The sequence below is a fragment of the Oratosquilla oratoria genome, chromosome 21, assembly GCF_046742065.1.
Source record: "Oratosquilla oratoria isolate Oo_2021 chromosome 21, ASM4674206v1, whole genome shotgun sequence".
Lineage (NCBI taxonomy): Eukaryota > Metazoa > Arthropoda > Malacostraca > Stomatopoda > Squillidae > Oratosquilla > Oratosquilla oratoria.
The window spans coordinates 50277695-50298741 of NC_134797.1; the positions used below are offsets into that span (position 1 = coordinate 50277695).

Consider the following 21047-nt stretch of genomic DNA (forward strand, 5'->3'; position numbering starts at 1 on the left):
CCGTGGGGCCTCCGTTCCCACTCGAGCGGAAGGAAGCACAAATATTCACGGGACTAAATTGTCGACAAAAGTTACTATTCGAGTCGTGATGAAAGTACCAGTGATCACGATCACGGCTATTTTGTTTTTGTTTCTGTTGTTAGTATGTTTGACAATGATATTTATGCGTTGATTGGAATATAGAAATAAGTAAATATAGGCTAAACTATTTTTTTTTTTTTTTTTTTTTTTTTTTTTTTTGTGGCGTGGGTGCTGCACGACTCAGGGAGGCGGGAGACCCAAGTAAGATAAGGGAATTGTATAATAACTGTTCCTTTGCATTTGACAAACTTAAAGATATACACACCTATGATACAAATGCAATTTTACTTATCATCCTGATTATCTTTATCAATGTTGCCATCGTGTAATTTTGACAAAATGGGTTTTGTCGTTTTATTTGAATGAAATACCTCTAACAATTCCGTTCACACAAGAAAAAATAATATATTTATATATTGTTATAGAAACAACATATACTGACCGCCATTAGCAACTGTACATATAGCATCTTTTGTCAAGATTCACAAATGTTGTTTGTTCCAATATTCTATCTGGAGTTGGTAGGCGGGTAGCATCATACGCCCAGAATAGTATCAATGAAGTGGGAAAAAAAAAGAATGATGACTATAATCGTTAATTATTATTCAAAGATGGGAAATGGAAAATATTTATAATTTTAGGAAGGACAAGATAGAATTTAATTTATAGCTCATACAGTTCTCAACCTGTTACCATATTCTCCTTCCATGTTTTTATGTTGATGCTACATTCAGAATGCGTTATTGTTATTCCAGATTTGCATAATTATATGACATGAATATCTACATGGCAAAATAAGAAAAATTAAACAACCGAACATATTTACCGCAGTACATGGAAATTATTATGATTGTGTATATTGCATCATGTTATGGACAAATCACATATTATTTGTATAATAGTACGTTTTTATTAATATTGTTGCATAATTTCAGTAGGATATACAATTCAAAAGAAGATCCATTGTAATATTTTCAATGTAGATAATATAGTAGCCTTCATAGAAAATGAAGATTTTGTTCATTTTCTTTGATGACAGCATTACCAAAATAAAATCGATATATGAAAGAGTTCAGATATTTACGTCAATGGGAGCCTTAACTATTGACGCTTAGCATTCTTGTTATTTTATTGACCATATAAAATCCAAAATTTCTTTGGGAGACAACTATTAGATAAAGCTGAAGTTCTCCAAGGACAAGGTTGGTAGCCCTTTAGTCAATGTTTGTGTGTCCCACGCGCGTCCGCCCGGCGTCTAGCTGACTAAACATCTTTATGATTCCACAATTATAGGTAATATACCAAATCAGTTTGTTCTAAAGTTGACATTGGGTCACCGTAAGTGGCATGGAGTGGTGAAAGGTAGCTTTACAACAATGCTTCGGTGGAAAATTTTACAGAGTTGCTGTGAGTGGTCGATGCGGCGTTGGCAGAGGGTAAGATGAGGGTTTACTCATTTTCACCGTTATTTCGCATTTACTTATTCCATTCCAAGATCCATTGATCGTCCAAAGCAGTCTATAGATGTAATAGTGGTGCAAAGTGGTGCCTGATATAAGAAAAGTGAATTGATTACATTTTATGCGAGATGATGAACTGTCTTTTGTAAAAATGCCACAGCAAGCCTTATGGTAGCCCTGCTTAGGGTAGGCCATACCTCCACCTTGCCCAAACTTTCAGAATTTGAATTTGTATGTGTCGCAGTTGTGTCTCTGATATATTATCCTCGTTGCAGTAGTGCATATTGGTGTATTTACTTACGGTGGATAATTAGGATTTTTTTGTATTAAATTAATAGGTAAGTATTGTTATAAAACTTAGCTGGTTACTTTTTTCTTTTTTGTCAGTGAAAGAAGGCATTAGGTAGGTAAGCATGGAATGGAGTTTTTAGGAGATCTAGAAATGTTAGGGCTTGGTAATTCATCTATAGTAATAGGATAATTATTATTGATACCGAAATTTGTTAGTAATGCTTAAACTGAAACTAGGCCAGTTTAGTAATGAAATAAAGGACCTTCAGTGAGCCATTTCTGGTCAGATGTTAAATGCAAAGAAGTGCTAATGTTGAAGGTTATTTTGAAGTGCATGAGGGCTTGGAAAGGGAACATTATTTGGCGGGTTTATGTGGAGGCTTTACTAATAGATGTAATTATGGTATAATTCCAGAATGACGTAAACATTGATATTTAATGTGGAATTTATGTTGTTTGATATATTCTGACTTAACCTAACCTAATATAACCATTCCATAGAAAAATAGATCTGTGAAATGTAAAAATGAAAGAAGTGGAAAAATGTGTTTGCATGATGCTGGAATAATATAAAAATGATCAAGTACACCTAGTTTGTTCCATAAACCAGCTTATGAATTGGGATTCGTGTGGTGCCTCCATGTAGTGGTTCCGTAAGACCAAGCCAACTCTTGCATTTTTTAAACTAGCAGGCACATAGTCGGCTGGAGTTGAGACTAGTTCAAGAGCCCTGTCAGCTTTTACTGTAAGCCCTGTCAGCTTTTACTGTAATTTATCTACCCTTTAACTTATAGGGAGATGATGAATGCACGCTTATTAATATTATAATTCAGTGTCGAAGAAACAGCCCCACACTGATACTACACAGACATCAGTTGCCGCAAATGCAGCTACTGTACAGAAGATGTAAAGTTCCTGTGTTCCACCACCCTACATTTGCTCTATACTAAAAGCAATACAAAATTACATCACTAAGTGATTTACAGGCAGAATTGGTGGTGTAGCTGGTTTCCTAAGTCCCACAGTTCACCTACAAGAGTGTACAAGGGAAATTGGTTGAAGAATGTTGAATAATTCCCAGCTGGTTTAACTTGCGCTTCTTTTTAAGAAAAAAAAGAAAGATTTTTGGATTTGAAAATATTGTGTAAAAAGTATTCAGCTGTCAATGGTACTGGAAGACAAAATAATGCATAGATACATCAAATTCCTTAATTGATGTGATACATTCAATTGTTAGTTTATTTTCATTTTTAGACTAATTTATTTGATTAGATTTTATGTTTTTGCAAGTAATCTTGTGATGTGCTTTTTCGAAGGGTATTACTTTTGGAAAGAAATGACCGCAAACAGATTACAGCCAACTCAGTGTTTGTGGCAAAGTATGAAACAGGATGTGAAGGAAGAGTGGGGGGTTGCTTAAAAGGTGTTGCATTGAGAACCAGTTTAGTAGGATGGTCCCATAACTTTGTGCTAGTAAGTAGTTTGGTCCTACTGACTGTGCTGGTGATGCAGTACATACATGATGCCTTGAGATCAAATTGTAGACAACCCAAACTAGGTTAGGATCTCGGATAGCATATGAACACTGAATTGGGTTACGCTAGGATTTTATATTGAATGTCAGCATGTGTTTATGGTAGGTGATGTGGCTTTTGGTAAGAATAACCGTATTGTTAGACCACATCATTTAATTTTACCAGGTGTGGAGAGTGAGGTAGTCATGCTTATGACAAGTCCAAACTTACCCATGTGAAAATGTCACTGGGTCATGATAGATTTGTATTCTAAATTAAAGTTATTTATATTTTTATTTTATTTATTATTATATATATATATATATATATATATATATATATATATATATATATATTTTTTTTTTTCTTAATATTGTAACACTTTCATGTCTTCATATTCCAATCAACTTTTTGAGTGTGTGTGTGTGTTTCTTCTTATTCCTTCCTACCTTCCTTCCTTCCTTCACTTCACACAAAATAATTACTAGTCAAGTTGTTGATCTATCCATGTATTTTATATTTTTTGGCAGAAGTACTGAGTAATTAGACTTTCAATAATGAAAGAATGTAAATTTCATTGGGTGAAAACGTAGATTAAAATAGCTCTGATATTTTGACAGTGGTAATGTCTTTAGTAGACACGTGCTTGCGAGAGCATTGAGAGGGTGGATTGCCAAGCATGTAATGGTCCGTGCTTGTGCAATTATATTTCTTTCTTTTTTTTTTTTTTTTTTTTTCTTTTCTTTTTTTCTTAATATTGTAACACTTTCATGTCTTCATATTCCAATCAACTTTTTGAGTGTGTGTGTTTCTTCTTATTCCTTCCTTCCTTCCTTCACTTCACACAAAATAATTACTAGTCAAGTTGTTGATCTATCCATGTATTTTATATTTTTTGGCAGAAGTACTGAGTAATTAGACTTTCAATAATGAAAGAATGTAAATTTCATTGGGTGAAAACGTAGATTAAAATAGCTGATATTTTGACAGTGGTAATGTCTTTAGTAGACACGTGCTTGCGAGAGCATTGAGAGGGTGGATTGCCAAGCATGTAATGGTCCGTGCTTGTGCAATTATATTTATCTTTCTTTTTTCTTTCTTTTTTTCTTTTTTCTTAATATTGTAACATTTTCATGTCTTCATATTCCAATCAACTTTTTGAGTGTGTGTGTTTCTTCTTATTCCTTCCTTCCTTCCTTCCTTCACTTCACACAAAATAATTACTAGTCAAGTTGTTGATCTATCCATGTATTTTATATTTTTTGGCAGAAGTACTGAGTAATTAGACTTTCAATAATGAAAGAATGTAAATTTCATTGGGTGAAAACGTAGATTAAAATAGCTCTGATATTTTGACAGTGGTAATGTCTTTAGTAGACACGTGCTTGAGAGAGCATTGAGAGGGTGGATTGCCAAGCATGTAATGGTCCGTGCTTGTGCAATTATATTTGTCTTTCTTTTTTTCTTTTTTCTTAATATTGTAACACTTTCATGTCTTCATATTCCAATCAACTTTTTGAGTGTGTGTGTTTCTTCTTATTCCTTCCTTCCTTCACTTCACACAAAATAATTACTAGTCAAGTTGTTGATCTATCCATGTATTTTATATTTTTTGGCAGAAGTACTGAGTAATTAGACTTTCAATAATGAAAGAATGTAAATTTCATTGGGTGAAAACGTAGATTAAAATAGCTCTGATATTTTGACAGTGGTAATGTCTTTAGTAGACACGTGCTTGCGAGAGCATTTAGAGGGTAGATTGCCAAGCATGTAATGGTCCGTGCTTGTGCAATTATATGTATCTGTGGCATTTTAGCACTCTATGATAGTTATATACTCGAAAGTAAAAATTTACCCAACTAGAGACATTGTTCAAATTTTAGAATTTATTAATACATCACTTTTCAGGATTTCCATCCGCAGGCTATGTAGGTATTTTATATCAGTAACTTCAGGAATATTTTTCAGTCCTCATGTATGTAGGAGGTTCATAGGATCATTCACTGTAACCCCTGGTCGAATGCAGAAGACCTGTGTTCCATGAGGTGGGGTGTCTTCCTTTCCGCACCATCTTAATGCACAGTGCAGCTGCTTGTAAGCCAGACAATGCCACACCCTTGAAGGCATGTAGGAGAATCTATTAGATACCTCCATAATATACAAATTATGGTAGGACAAGTACGGTATATTTTGTTTTCCATGGGGTCGCTCATCATGCACCTATGACCAGTTGTTCCAGCAACAGGTCCCTTATTCATGGATTTGGAAGTCATGATGATTGGGATTAAACCAGCCCATCCTAATTTATTTCTGTACTCTCATCATTCTGATAATTCATGAGGATAATTAAGACTACAATGTTACTATGTTTATCATAGGAGGGATTGGGATGATAGATGGAGCATAGACTTTGAATTTGGAGAAAAAAGAAAGGAAACATCCCAATTTGTTTGAGAAATTTTCAAAAAGTATGGTGGGGGGTTAGAAAGATGTGTGAGATAGGAAGAGCTGGCAGGTAGGATCATAGAATTCAAAGATGGTTTGGGCATATTGAAACAAGTCATGATGTGCTTGCAAAAAGTGTTGTAAGTGATCTTCATCCCAGCTTCATAGAAGTATCAAGATCATTTACATAGTTTTAGCACTAAGTAGGTGGTGCAGTTCCTTCACTTTTTATGTTCAAGATGTAAAATAGTATAGGTGTACAATTTGGTAACAAGTATCAGTATATGTATGTGAACGGTAAACTTGTTCCGAGTGGAATTTCAGGAAAATATGTTCAACAATGGATCTAGTTCAAAATTTAGTGGGCAAGTATCTAATAATTCGGGTGAACTGACTGGTTGTGATATGATCTGACAAGTCTTATGCAAGAAAGACTAGGGCATCAGATGATTGAATGGGTGAAACTCCTTATATTAATTAACTTTGTGTATGAAATAAAGATATTTTATTGTATTACTTTTTTTTTTATAATGAACTGTCAAACCTTTCAATTAACTTGGTTATTTTTTCTTATATATGTGTGTATGCATGTATGCCAGCTGATGCTGTGCGCGAGAATTTGACTCGTACTAAAGTGATTAAGATTTAATGTTTTGTATTGGTGTTATATGAGGTTAGAAATTGTATGCTCCCACAATCTTTGTTGGCTTCACTCAAATGCAAGGCTGGCAAGAAATGGAGATAGTAAACAGTGTTTAAAAAGAAAAAAATGTGGGTATGTGTGGACCAGGGTGGTTGGTGGGAGGTTGGTTAGAAGGAATTAATGGGTTGTGTACTAGTGCTCAAGAGAAGAATTGGAAGAGTTGGGTGTAAATATGTTCAGGGTATAGGGTAGTACTGAGATCATGTGGTGAAAGGTAAATTGAGAGTGGAAGTGAAGCAGAAGAGGACGGCAGAACAGTGTTGGGAGTGAATAAAGAGAAAGTACCAGGTAAGTTAAGAGGTATAGAATGTAATGAAAGGTAAAAGAGAAATGGTACCAAAATAAGAATGGGTATTATTTAAGGAGGAAGTGCTAAAGTGTCCAAAGATAGTGTGAGAGATGGGAGATGCAACGAATAGTGGGATGAAAAGATGGAGGTGGTGGTGGCAGAACTGCAAACATATTAGAGGTATAGGAAGGTAGAAGCAAATTTTCAAGGTGAGGGTGGTCAGGAGAATGAAGAGGTGGGGTAGTTGTTTGGTGAAGAATTTCAAGAAGACAGTGAGTTGGGTAAAGAAGGTAAAGGTTGCAGATATACAAGTCTTGTGAGAGGAAGATGGGTTGAGTGTTTTGTAGAGTTGATTAGTGTAAAGGAGGATTGTGAGGCCTTGATTGTGTCAATGGGAGATGTCAGAAGAATTATTGATAGGAGAGGCGTTTAGAGTTGTTCAAAAAGAAGAGATACAAAGAACATTGAAAGAGGAAAGATTTTTAAGACGTGGGATAGGTGGTGGTGGTTGTGAAATGTCCAATAGTTATAGTGGAATGGCTACTGAGATACGCTAATGTGGGAAGTGTATTGGAGTGCATGTGCATATACAGATACTACTCAAGGTAAGAACAAGTTACATTCCAAATGGCTGTTTGTAAGTCTATTCAACATTTTAAAGGTACTCAAATCTATATGCATAAGTGATATAGTCAATACATGTTTTCTTGTTCAAAAACATGTTACTATGATACATAAAACAAAGATTATAATAGTAATAATTTGATGTTGGATTTCTTACCTTTGCAAATGGTAGACTAGGCTTGAGGCTTTGTATGTCTTAAAGTTCGCGAATTGGATGTTAGTAAGTAGAGGAGCATCTGTAATAGTGAAACGGGTAAGTATGGGTGTGAAAAGGTATTAATTGAGACAGGAGGGGAAGGGCAGTGTTGATTTAGGTGTAGAATGACCTTTTGCATTAATGCTGGTGTACAAGAAGGTTTTGGCAAAGGATAGGAATGATTGGAGGAGGCATGTGATGGTTGCCAGTTGTGTTATGAAGTACGTTGACGTATGGGATAGGGAAGTATGTTGAGAGTGGTCAAAAGTTTCTAGACTAGTAGTACTGCTTGTATGAAGGTCAAACACAGAGACTGAGTGAATTTAGGCAAAGGCAGAGTTATATCAGGTTTGTGTAATGTTAACATTGTTGTCCATCATGTATGTAGATGAAGTAGTAAGGAGGTGAGTGAGAGTGGAGGAAAGTTGAAGATGCAAGTTTGCAGATGACACTGCATTTGCACATGAGGTCAGTAGATTGGGGGTGAGAGGGTGGAGGGGTTTTTAGGGGAAGACGAAGAATGTGATGGAGTGTTGGAGTGAAGAAGGCATTGGATCCAAGGGACGTGTCTATTGGGCAAGAAGTGCAAATGATAGGATTGGGTGGAAAATGGTTGTAAGTGGATGAGAAAATGACATAGCCTGTAGGGATGTTTTTGTCCACTATTTCTAGAGTGGATGATGTAGGGGTAGGTTGCCATAGATTAATGAAGTGGGTGTAGACAGTATGCCCCACAATAGCAACATGAAATCTTCATGGACTTATTCAGGCTGTATTGAAGGGCATCAAGTCTGCAAAAGAGAACTTGATATTGACTGATTGATTATTTTTGTAGTTGTTAGTGTCAAGTACAGCGTCTAACAAATTATACATTTGTTATTTCAGGTTTTCGTCTAAATCTTAAAAATGAGTAACCAAGGAACGGCGCTGCCAGATGGGGAGACCCGTACAAATCTTATAATCAACTACCTCCCACAAACATTATCAGACCAAGAATTTTACAAGATTTTTGTTGTTGTGGGTCCCATCAAAAGTTGTCGGATTATGAAAGATTTAAAGGTGGGTTTTTCAAGAGTTCTTGTTGTGTTTGGTGTGGGTAGGGTCATGTTTTTTGCTCTCTCAGTCACTTGAGAGGTTTGATTTGAAATATATGTGCTGGGTTGGCTGTAGACATTTGTATTATATTTTGTTTATATTTTTCACCTTGATGTTATTTTATGTTTGGACTTTGTATTGGTTTGTTTTTTGATTTTTTGTTTTTTTCTTTTTTCCTATTTTTTTCTGTATTTCAACCACCAATTGCAAAGGCCATTCTGTTACAAAGTTCGCAGAACAGCAGTTAAATATATCCTTATTTCTTCTTAATTACAGAAGGTACAGTCGTGGTTGAGTCACGTCCATAAGACTTCAAATGGCATAAATAAGTTCACCCTTCCATGTTTTCCTCATTACAGAAGGATAGAGTTTTGGTAATAGTTTTGTTTATAAACGAATGACATTACAGGGTAAGTTTACGTGCCCATTTTTTCTTCATGTTGCAGACAGGGTACAGTTTTGGGTTTGGATTTGTTGAATATCAAAAGCCTGAGGATGCAGCCAAAGCTATTCTGCAGTTAAATAATCTCCCTGTGCAGCATAAGCGCATTAAGGTGTCATATGCCAGACCACCAGGGGAAGACATCAAGGAAACTAACCTTTATATTCAGAATATTCCCAGGTAAGGGCCTTTAGGTTCATTTCAAATCGAGTAGTGTTTTTGCAGTTTGAGGAATTTGTTTTTCCTTGTATTCAAGTTATGGTTGGCATAGTATGAAAGGTTTACATCTGGTTACGCAAACTTAAGCTAATGGGTTTGATTTTTTTTTTTTTTTTTTTTTTTAGTTCAGTTATAGAGGAAACAATAAGCTGGATTGCTTTTTGTACATCTTCTTTTCACCTCACAAGCTTGAAAAATAAAGTTCTCAATTGTTTTGAAATTTTGTTAGAAAATGTAGTGCAGGAGCTTTTTTAGGTGATTACCTTGAGGATATTCAAAGGCGGATACATAAATCGGAGTATTATGCAATAATGTGTTTTATAGAGCAGTTATGATTTGCAAAGTAAGCTCACCTCACTGTTTTTATGCTGCTGTTCATGCAGTTAGCAAACCTTACATGGTGCTGAGGTAAGAGCCGTTGTTTAAAAAAAAAAATGACACCCATACAAGGGGAATAAAGCCACTTGCACAGAGGGGGAATATTCTTTATTACTACCCTGTGAATCCTCTTGAATGTTCTTTGCATGATGGTGCCTCAGGTAAATAGGTGTGAGATTATTCCTGTTATAGGGAGAAGTGTATAGGTGCATGAATGGCCCTCAGAGGCTTCAAGCAGTAATACTAATTTTAGATGATGCTTAGCTGAAAGTAAATGATGGAGAGGGAGCGTTGCTGATCAATTGAAGCTGCCTGCCTTGCGATGGATGTGCTGGGTCTTGCTGCAATGCTTCTGACCTAGGGCAGTGGGCAGAATACAGGGATAACCTGTTATCCATGAGGAGGAAAGGGTGGTGGAATGGGTAGGAGTGGGTACTTGCCTTTTGACTTGGGTACTGCCCTGATAAAAGGGGAAAAGCCCCTGGTAAATACATATATATATATATATATATATATATATATATATATATATATATATATATATATATATATATATATATATATATATATATATATATACCAACAGCTTTTTCTCCCTTACAAGGTAGGTAACCAAAAACAAAGGTATAAAATCCACTACCACCCATTCCATCCCCACATACTCCACTCCCATTCACCCCCCTCCATCTTATCTTGGTTCCTCCTAGATGACAGGTCATCCCTGCATCACAACCACTGCCCTGGGTCAGAAGCAATGTAACAAGACACAGCAAGGCCACTTCATTTAATCACCAACCCCCCCACCCTTGTCCCCTTAGTCTGTGTTAAAATATCATTCACACATACTCCCTCCCATCCCCCACTCACCCCTATCTTCGGTCTCTTCCCTTCCTTCTTCAACAGACATTCCCCTCTTTTCCAGTGATCCTTTTAACCCATCCATCCATCTCATCCTTGGTCGCCCACACGTGTTCACTCCTTCCACCTCTGCCTTCTAAATCTCTTTTACTAATCTTTCTTCACTTGTTGTTTCCATGTTTCCAAACCATCCCAATACTCTCATCAACCCCATCTCCCAACTCCCTTTTCACCCCAGTCTCATCCTCACCTCATTTCTCACTCTATCCAGCCTAGTAACCTAAACCATACTTCTCAGGCATGTCATCTCAAACACATTTAAACTCTTCCTCTCTTATGTTCCATGTTTCTACCCCATACAGTGCTGTCTATACAATCACTCCTTCATACAAGCTCCTTCACATCCATTCTCAAATGTCTGATATACAGATAGATTAGAATGTGTGTATGCATGTTTTTGCAAGAAGATTATTTTCAAAGTGCATGACCTTGCTTTCTCTACACATAGGTGTAATTTTCCCTTTAAAATATGTGTGTTGTATTCATAAGGCTGGTACTTTTATATTGCAGAAACTTCACATTGGACCAGCTAGATGAATTGTTTAATCCCTTTGGCAACATTGTTCAGAAGAATTTGCTTAAAGACAAAGTAACAGGCCTACCCCGGGGTGTTGGTTTTGTCAGGTGAGCACAAAGAATGATGTTTATTTGCTTACCCAATAAGTTGTAAAGTTCTACAAGCCAAGTAGGCAGATAGTCTAAGTACAGTATTCTATTGGTCCTTCTACTCCCTTGCATCTTTTTCCCCCTCCTTCACTCCCTCCCTTTATCTCTCTCTCTCTCTCTCTCTCTCTTTGTCTGTCCATCTAGCCAGACTAGAACAAATTTTGTGCCAACAAGTTTCCCAGTCCAGATGGATTCCTGCCAAAACTACTGCATGATGTTCTCAGGCAGGTGGTTCCCCACATAGTGGAGGTCTTCAAAGAGTCTGTAGACAGAAGTGCCTAGGGACTGGCAGGAGGGGATCATGCAAAACCAGGGAATTACCAACCTCAGCCTTACCTCACTGATAGAGAAGATACTGGAATTGTAAGCTGCATAGCAAAGTTTGCCAATGAAACTAAATTAGAAACAAATGTCTCCACCTGAGAGTTTAGAAATTCTCTGGTCAGGCTTAGAGAAAGTGTGTGAAGTGGCGAATGGCATTTAATGAGGATAAGTGCAGGATTATGCATATCAGGCATACAAACCAGAGGGTAGATTATTCTTTTCTAGGTGATGGCATAGGAAGTACAGTATTGGAAAGAGATTTGGGTTACTTGATTAGCAATGACCTCAAGTCCTCAAAACTGTAATGAAATAGAAATGAAGGAACAAAGGTTATTAGGTTACATCAGAAGACCGTTTTGTTACCAGAACTAAGAAATAGTCTTGACACTTAATAAGTCTCTAGTTCATCCCCATTTGGAATATGCCATCTGTTATGGTTCCCAAACTTGAGGATGGACGTGCAGAGGCTAGAATGAGTCCGGCATGTGCAACGAAACTTATTCCCTCCATTAGACACATTGGCTACCAGAGGCATCTCGAGGCTTTGGGGTTCTTCTCTTGAGAAACCAGGAGATTGTGAGGACAATAGAGGTTTTCAGAATGCTTCAAGGATTTGATAACATTGACTATCAACATCTTTTTAGCTTCAACTTGAATGCCACACTCAATCATGGGTGGATGCTTCATTACTCTTGTGACAAAGTTGTTGACTTTTTTTACTTATAAAATCTGCAACACATTTTCGAATTGACTGCTAAAAGATTTGGTGATAGTTCTTCAGTTTAGCAGTTCAAAAGTCAGACAAAGTACCACACACAATAGTGTAAGTACTAGTGTGAATCCCTAGTAACCTTTTAACAGTGCCTCCTCAGTATGGGTACCTGTTGAGGTACTGAGGCTCCTTGTAACTCTTCTCTTCCTCCTCCCCCTGCTCCCTCCTTTTCTACTAGTATACTGAAGGGTAGTCATTATGCTGGTGCTTGGCTTGATGTGGTGTTGATATATAACTTCATCATTTTTGGTGTACCTTTATTCCATTTTTTAATATCTAAATCTTTGGCTCAGGCATAGCTTGAGGCTCATAGTTCTGTTGTCTAACTCAGGTGTTTTAACAAGTTGTTTATTAATGTATGTATATTTAATTGTACCCTTATAACAGAACATTGACTTACATATTGTAATTTTCAGATTTGATAAAAAATCAGAAGCAGAAAATGCAATAGATGCAATGAATGGTAAAATGCTAGAAGGAGCAACAGAACCCTTAGTTGTGAAGGTAGCAGAAGAACATGGTAAAATGAAAGCTGCTTATTATGCAGGGTATCATGCAGCACTCAGAGGAGGTAAGAAATTTTCAGTTGCTCATGACAAATGGAAAATGCAGCTTGCCCTGCAGATGTATTGATAAGAGGAGGTAAGAGTAAACATAATGTTATTCTGTAGTCGTAAGAGACCAATGGAAGGTACCTCCTAGTGGTGGTCATGTTAGATGTCTGGGAGATTCATTTTTCTGTTGCGTCTTCTTTAAAACCTATCAATTACCTTATGTCTGTGGAGGTGGACCTTACACACCAGACTGGAGCCCAGTCTTTTCATTATTTTGAGCTAACCAGAGCAACAACACGTGCACATAAGGAGTTGATAACAGGCAACTGTTCCTTTCTGCTGACTCCTGTTGGTTGGTCAGTCAATCTGTTACCGTGGTCTTCATTCAGTAGACCCATACCCATCAGTTGTGTTGGTGTCTAGAAGGGTGAGTTTGGGATAGTGCATCATAAGGTGCTCTGTGTAGTGGTTATATCTGATCAGGTGATGGAGGTTGTTTTTGGTAATGGTAAGTGGAGGTAAGCCAGTTTGCTGATGATGCTGGGTTATTGAAGGGTCTGATGCATCAAATTGCAGAGATAGGGTATGTGAGAGGTGAAAACTTAAAGTAAATGTGGGCAAAAGTATGGTGAGATGTATAAGAGGAAAGGGTGGCATTGAGTTGGAGGCTGGGGTGAAGTGAGGAGTATTTAGGGTCATGTACAGCTGTGAATGGAGGAGTTAGTGGGAGGTAAATTGTAAAGTCTGGGAAATTGAATATGTTGTGCAAAATAGGTATCTGGGAATTAACACAGAGCAGACTGTACAAAGAGGTGATTGTGCCCACAACACTGGATGGGGCAGAGACACACCCTTACCTCCGTCAGCTCATCTCATACTCATGCATTGAGATCACCCAATATCATTGCATTTATATTCTTGAAAAAAAAAAATGAAATTTGTCCAAAAAGCTTCCCTCTTCTCTTGACTTTCGTTAATACCAGGACCATATGCACTCACAAAAGCCCATATTTCCCATCCCAGTTTCACCTTTGCTCATAGTTTTCTTGAAGACACTTCCCTTCACTGCACCATGCACTTTGCTATCTTATCACTTGGTAGTAGTACACTCCTTCCCACCCCACCATCCCCTTTCAGCTTAGTTTTACAGAACACCAACACATCCATCTTTCTTTCACAAATTTAGTACCTGTTTCTTCCCTTTTACTCACATCTGCACCACATCCTACATCCCCTTACATGGGAGAGCCTTTGGTATATAGATAGATGACCACATCCATGCATGATTAAATACCCAATTACTAGGGTTCTGGTAGGAGTCCACTCAGACCCTTCATTCCATCCCAATTAGTTGCCTTTTATGACATTCAGGGCTCCATTGAGAGAGTCACTGGGTGCTTGTTTAATTCATAGTAATCAGGAGTAAGCATAACTACTGAGGACTTTAGAAGAATGGTATAGTTCTCACTTGAACACTGCATAAAGTACACAGATACACTTGTTAGTGGCATTCATAGATTTTTAGATTATAACAGTAATGAAGATGTGTATTGAGAAAATGCTGTTTAGGCTTGTTTGCTAACATTTGTTACTAGTAACAATGTGTGTATTGCTTGTGCTTTTTTATATGTTTTATATTATCCAACAATAATGCAGATGGTTTGTGATGTGAAGCATCTTTTGAAAATGTATATATTTGGTTAGATTAAAAATATGCATTATTTTCTTTTTCAGGACGAGGGAGGGGGAACTACAACAACCGTGGGGGCAGTGGCGGTGGTGGCGCTGGCTATGGAGGAGCAAGGGGCAACTACAACAATATGGTGGGTGTGAGCTTCCCATTCTAACTGGGATCTTGCTGCTTCCCTCTGCTATTACTGTGTTCCTAACAAAAGGCTCCAAGGTTTCTAGGATTAATACAAGGCTCCTCGGTGCTCTGTAGGTTGTGAAGGGGTTAATCATAACTAAGATTCAAAATCACATTGGGACAGGATTTCAGTTCATTATGGTATAGAACATACATAAATTAAAAGCATTTATGCCGAGTTAAATATGAATGTGTGTTTGTGGATGTATGAGTACATCATGTATATTATATGTGTGTATATATATGCATATGTGTACAGGGGTAGTTTGGGGTGCCCATCAAGCACTCCTTTTGTATTGCGGTGGAGGAATAATCCCATGTGCTCAGAGATAGAGAAATGGCAGTTATGAATTGTGACTATTATGTTTTACACTGTACCAAACACTAAGGTGGTACCTGCTAATGGTGGCCCTGCAAGTTGGATACGAGAGAATAGTCTCCCCGATTCCTGTCTTGAAAACCCATCAACACACCCGACTCCACTACGTTTCTGGACCCCCAAGATCTCTTTCTGTCAACTTGAGATATATTCCCTTCACTTTTTTTAAACGAGGAAATTTAACAACCAGTGACTTATGGCCATTATTAATACCTGGTGATAAATTGTGCCACAATTACAACATAGGCAGGAGTCCAAAGATTCCGGAGATCTAAAAGGCCACCAGAGGAGCATTGTCATTCACTGTGGGAGTTGGGGGGTGGGAGTTTCTGTGTGGTAAAGCTAAAGGCAACAATGAATTGGTATTGGTACCACCAGGGTGGGTTACACAGAATAGTCTTTGAGTGATTGATCTTCCTCTCTTCCGCACCTCTCAGCCTCGACCACGACACCCTCTTCTAAATTTGGATTGTGAGCTCCAGTTGCCCTTTAAATAGCCAGTTTGAGGCCATGCTTCCTTTTACTTTGCTTAAAGGGGTTGTCACACTGGGCTATTTTTCCTACAACTATTGGAGCAGGTTTGCAGCCTGTAGCTTTCAGGAAGTAAGCATATATGCTGGAGAAAAATAATTTTCCTCTAGTATATCTAATAACATTGTAGGTAAATTATTGAGAAAACTAAATTGATTGGTGTAGTGTTTTTACTGCTGAAAAAGTTCTGAAGGTGGACAATACCTTTGATTAATACCCCAGTATGATAACGCCTTAACTTGACTTGGCTACCCCCAGTAAAAGGGGGGGAAATTCCTTGGTATATAGCTAGTTAACACCTTAAAAGTAGCCTACCTTTCCAGTCCTCAAAAACTAAGAAAAGTGACCCACATGTGTGTATTTACTGTATATGCATTCAGTACCCTAGTGTGTGTGTTTTCTTTTAGGCGCAGTTGATGATTAGTTGTACACCCTCGGAGAGGAATGATAGTAAATTGTTAGATACTTTCTGGTGCACATCTGAATGTTTTGCCATGGATGTTTTGTTTGCAGTAAACCATATATATCTTTCTCTCTCTCTCTCTCTTTCTCTTTCTCTCTCTCTCCCCAAACTTAAATTATCCCAACCTCACCATTCTTTCCATTGGAATAATAATGGGTTTTTACTTGTGGTCCCATGGGATGGATGTTACAAGAATCATCTCGTTGATTATTGTCATCAAAATATCACAAATTTCCCCCTCTTAGGGAGAGATAGGACAGAAATACCATCAGCATATTATCACGTCAGAAGGTTTAGCTTCCCATTCCTCCTAAGAGCTGACAATAGGTGACTGTTCACCATCTATCTTAAAGCAGGTGACATAAGGATCCACACTAATATGGTACAGACATTATATCTTCCTAGAGAGATCTATGATAGGGCCCAAGGATTTTAGGGAGTTTTCCAATTGGTGAAGCTAGGACATTGCTGTATTTGTTGTTCAACTCCTCGCCACAGTTTATAAAATATTTGTTTGGCAGCTTCATCTGCCAGTGTAATTTCATGTTTGCTCAATTCATACTAGTCAGACATTTTTTGCCATGGTAGTTATAGTCCTCATTGATATGGCCTATGTGGAAGATTTGGGTAGAAATCTGTATCTTTTCCCGATGAAGTTGCTTAACTGAGGAGCTACTGGTATATTGGCTAATCACATAAACTAAAAGAAATAGCCCATTGATGTGTGCCAGCACGTGGTGTTCTTGCAATGTGTACGTTAGGGAGGGTCATGCCCAAAAGTCCATCAGTACTCTACTGCCTGGAGGTGCAGCTCCAAGTACTGTATTAGGCCTAAGAGTCTATGCCTATCTGTTTCCATTTTCATCCTGTAGAAATATGGAAGGACTCAACTATGTGATCACAATTTAGGCTTTAGAAATTTGTTAATTTGTGATGATAGTGTCTAGAAATGCCTCTTAACAAATAAAAGGGTGGTTCAGTAAGGAATATACTGGCTACTTTGACAGCTGCCCATGTTTGTATTTTGTATGCACCCCAGCCTAAGGTGGGATTTCAGCAAAATATAAAGCATTTACTGCAAGTGTAGAACCAACAACAGGTATTGCAAGCAGTGGTGCTAGGAGGTAGATGTCGAAGAAAGTAGTCATCCTGTCACTTGTTTTTGAAACCTTTCAACACCCTTGCCTCCATCTGGAGGCACTCTATTTGGTTGACTCTCTCCAGACAAGGTCCAAGCTATCTTGATCAATTTTTTTTTCTATCAATCTGCAGTTTCCACATTCCTACACAGAAATTGTCCCATGCTTACACAACACAGATAACAATTCAACATTTCTTTCCAAAAACATAAATGTGAGGGAATAGGGACTGTTGTCAGCTACTGCAAATCTGCATGTTTCCAGAGAAAGTTAAGGTAATAATTACTATGGATGCTGTTTACAGAAAAGTATGCTAGTTTAGTACATTTTTCCTTTTTGACAGGGATAGGCACACACATGAATTAACACTGGGAAGCGAAAGAGTAGGCAACTTCTTGCTTTGAGATTGCCAGTGATTGATACAAAGATGTTTTTGTGATGCATTAACTAGTCATCGATAGTCATATATTTGTGTCAAGTGAACTGAGGATGTAGGTAAACAAGGAATCAATCAATCCATGGTCTCATTTCTTACAGAGGACCCTTAGCCCTCGGGTAACCAGTCAAGGCCACTGATTTAATCTTTTGAGCTGTACAGAAAGGAGATTTTGTATTATGAATTGGGTGACAATAGGGCAGCATAGAATGAAGGGCTATGTGGCTACGTTTGGTGGTTGCATCTGTAACAGTCAACCAGGCCAGTTCCAAGTTTGTACTGTTTCAATTTAGGTTGATGAGACCTCCACCCAGAGGTATGGTCCTGAGGGAAATTGAAAGGAAATAGATATATAAAACTAGAAAAAGTAGAAGAAAGATCTGGAAGTAAAATCTCTAGTGGAGTCAATGCAGAGTATAACTGAGAATTGAAATAAAAGAAAATTTATGCCGAGTATTCAAAGTTAAAGTTCTTTTAACAACTTTGAAATTATATTTTGTGCCCATCTTAACCATATGAAAATATTTTTGTTGGGTGAGACCAACTGTAGATACCAGTTTGTGGTGCTGCCTGTGGTGACATGAGAGAGAACTGTATATCTGTTGCCCATTTTTAAATCCTTTTAGTATTTCTGTCAAGAGTATTCTCCCCAACTTCATGTGTAGAAACTACCAGTAGTTACTCCCTCATCCTCATTCTGTTAGCTAGTGACACAAAAAGATAAATACAATTAAGTCCAGAGTTGTCTTTGGGAGGACCCAAGTGAAACATGAGGCAATAGTTATTATTATTACTCTTTGCATATCATGGAAATTTCATTCACAAACCTCTTCCTAAACTTACTCTCCTCTGCCAGAGTTTTTCCCTGTTCCCCTCTTAATATTCTCATTTATTTGCCTCATCAACTACACATTCATATCTAGCCCCTTTTCCTTGTATATTCACTCTTCCAGTCCATTGGCACATTTCTCTCCCAGAGGTACACATTAAACAGTCTCAGTAACCAACCCACTATAACTATTTCCTTCATGAGACACTCCATGTGACACCTATCTAATCCTGATGTTCACCACCACCCTTTTTACATACATGTGTGTGTGTGTGTGTGTGTATATATACATATATATATATATATATATATTTTGCAGTAATCCACAAGGCACACGTGAAAATAACATGCAGAAAAAACCACTGGGAAATAAGAAGCTTAATCCGAATGTTTTCGTCTAAGACATTATCAAGGAATGTCTTAAATAGACAAAAACGTTCAGACTAAGCTTCTTATTTCCCAGTGGTTTTTTCTGCATATATATATATATATGTGTGTGTGTATACACATACATATACACAGACAGCATACATACACATATGCACTCTAGTTTCTCTTTTATCCTTTACTGGCTCCCATACTGTCCCTCATGTTGTCACTAATCGGCTTTTATTCATTGTATGGTAAATGCATTGCATTAGAATAGTATCAATAAAACTACGTCTTCAGTTGTACTGTACTTGTGGCCTTCACATATTTTGCAGTCTCCTAAAACAAAAACGATGGGGGCATGTGCAGTAACATCCTTGATGCTTTGAACAGGTTACATTGCATGACTTGCATGCCGTGTATCCATGCATTTCAAGAAGATTATGAAAATAATTTCATGGATGTGATCATGTCCAAGAGATGCAGTAAGAGGATGGACAGTGCCAATTGAGCACATTTGATAAATAGATAGGGTAGCTAAGGAGGAAACTAAGTGTTAAGACTTTGATGTGATGAATATTGAAGAAATAAAAAGAGTCCGTGAAATGTAAAGGTTAAATGCGAGAAGAGACAAGAAGGGAGAATGGAATTGAATGGAAGGATATATTGAAATAGTATTTTTCTTTTCCTACATCATTATTTCTAAAGTTGTCACTACTAAAAGGCTGTTATGATGGATGTGCAGATTAGTTATTTTTGTTTGTTGATATTGTACAAATTGCTCATACTTAGTGATGTTCATTTGTTATTCTGAGCTTAATTTTATTATTGTCTGATTTGTTTATACCATGGCTTAAATTATGTTTTTGTGTGATTTATATAATTTCTTTCATCATAATTATCATTGTTATTATTACTGTTGTTGTTACTATTATTATTTTAATTTATTTTTCTTCCTTTCTGCTTTTCTTTGATATTCTGAGCCTGATTTTATTATTGTCTGATTTGTTTATACCACGGCTTAAATTATGTTTTTGTGTGATTTACATTATTTCTTTCATTATAATTATCATTGTTAATATTATTGTTATTATTTTCTTTTTCTTCCTTTCTTTCCTTGGAACTTGACTTTTCTAAAATTGATTTTATGTTAGCTATTTCATCATAAAGGAGTTTTCTGTAGCTACAACACCAAAATAACATTAGGTTATCTTCTGTTTGCTCCTTATGAACAAGCATTATTTCTTTCATTATAATTATCATTGTTAATATTATTGTTATTATTTTCTTTTTCTTCCTTTCTTTCCTTGGAACTTGACTTTTCTAAAATTTATTTTATGTTAGCTATTTCATCATAAAGGAGTTTTCTGTAGCTACAACACCAAAATATCATTAGGTTATCTTCTGTTTGCTCCTTATGAACAAGCTTGTAAGTAGGTATGTTTTATTATGACCAGGAAAACTTAATAAGAAGAAATAAGGTATGTACAAAACTCAAGTGGTCTTCATTTCTTTTTTCTTGTATTATTTAAGATTTTTTCCATTTTTATATCAGTGTTAATGTTCTTGATTATGTTATGAATTGATATACACATTTTGTTGGTTTACTTTATTTTTATGACTGGATTTATTTCATGATTATCAGCAGATTTAGTTTTTTTCAACTGCTGTAACTTTAGTTTTCCAAATTTGCTTTTGGTACACAGGGTCCTTTACAGTTTTGTTTTCTTTCATATATTGTTTTACTTGTAGTTCACATCTAAATAGTGTTAATTCTGAAGCACCGAGTAGAATCATAAGGCACTGGCCTGAAGAAAGTCTTTAAGAGGACCAACATTAGGTACTATCAAGTAGCGGGATAGAGAAGAGTTAGCAAAGCAAAATTTGGGGAACAGTGGGCAGAAGAGCTAGAGTGATGGATTATTGAATTTCTCAGAATGAGTATTTTAGCTCATAAAGAGTATCCTGAAAATCTGTTAATTACATAAAATAAGAGTATCCTGAAAATCTGTTAATTACATAAAATGGATGAAGTCTGTATTGTTTTCAAAGCCCATGAACCC

At 36.9% G+C, this 21047-nt stretch overlaps 1 protein-coding gene across 17 annotated transcripts in view; it reads left to right on the plus strand.

Moving 5' to 3' along the window:
* Positions 1–1225: 1225 nt before the first annotated feature.
* The window catches only part of LOC143036906 (sex-lethal homolog), a 64801-nt gene continuing 44979 nt past the window's right edge, over positions 1226–21047 (plus strand). For 8 of the 17 annotated variants that reach the window (XR_012967411.1, XR_012967410.1, XM_076204865.1 and 5 more), the window contains exons 1-6: positions 1226–1374; positions 8489–8662; positions 9145–9320; positions 11166–11279; positions 12834–12988; positions 14706–14794. Coding sequence is in view for 9 of the 17 variants with exons in the window: in XM_076204865.1 (XP_076060980.1) it covers positions 8510–8662; positions 9145–9320; positions 11166–11279; positions 12834–12988; positions 14706–14794 (687 nt within the window). In the remaining 8 variants the exon portion in view is untranslated. Of the gene's footprint in view, positions 1375–1396; positions 1518–8488; positions 8663–9144; positions 9321–11165; positions 11280–12833; positions 12989–14705; positions 14795–21047 lie in introns of those variants that run through there. The other 9 variants (XR_012967416.1, XR_012967417.1, XR_012967413.1 and 6 more) reach the window with 2 other exon arrangements.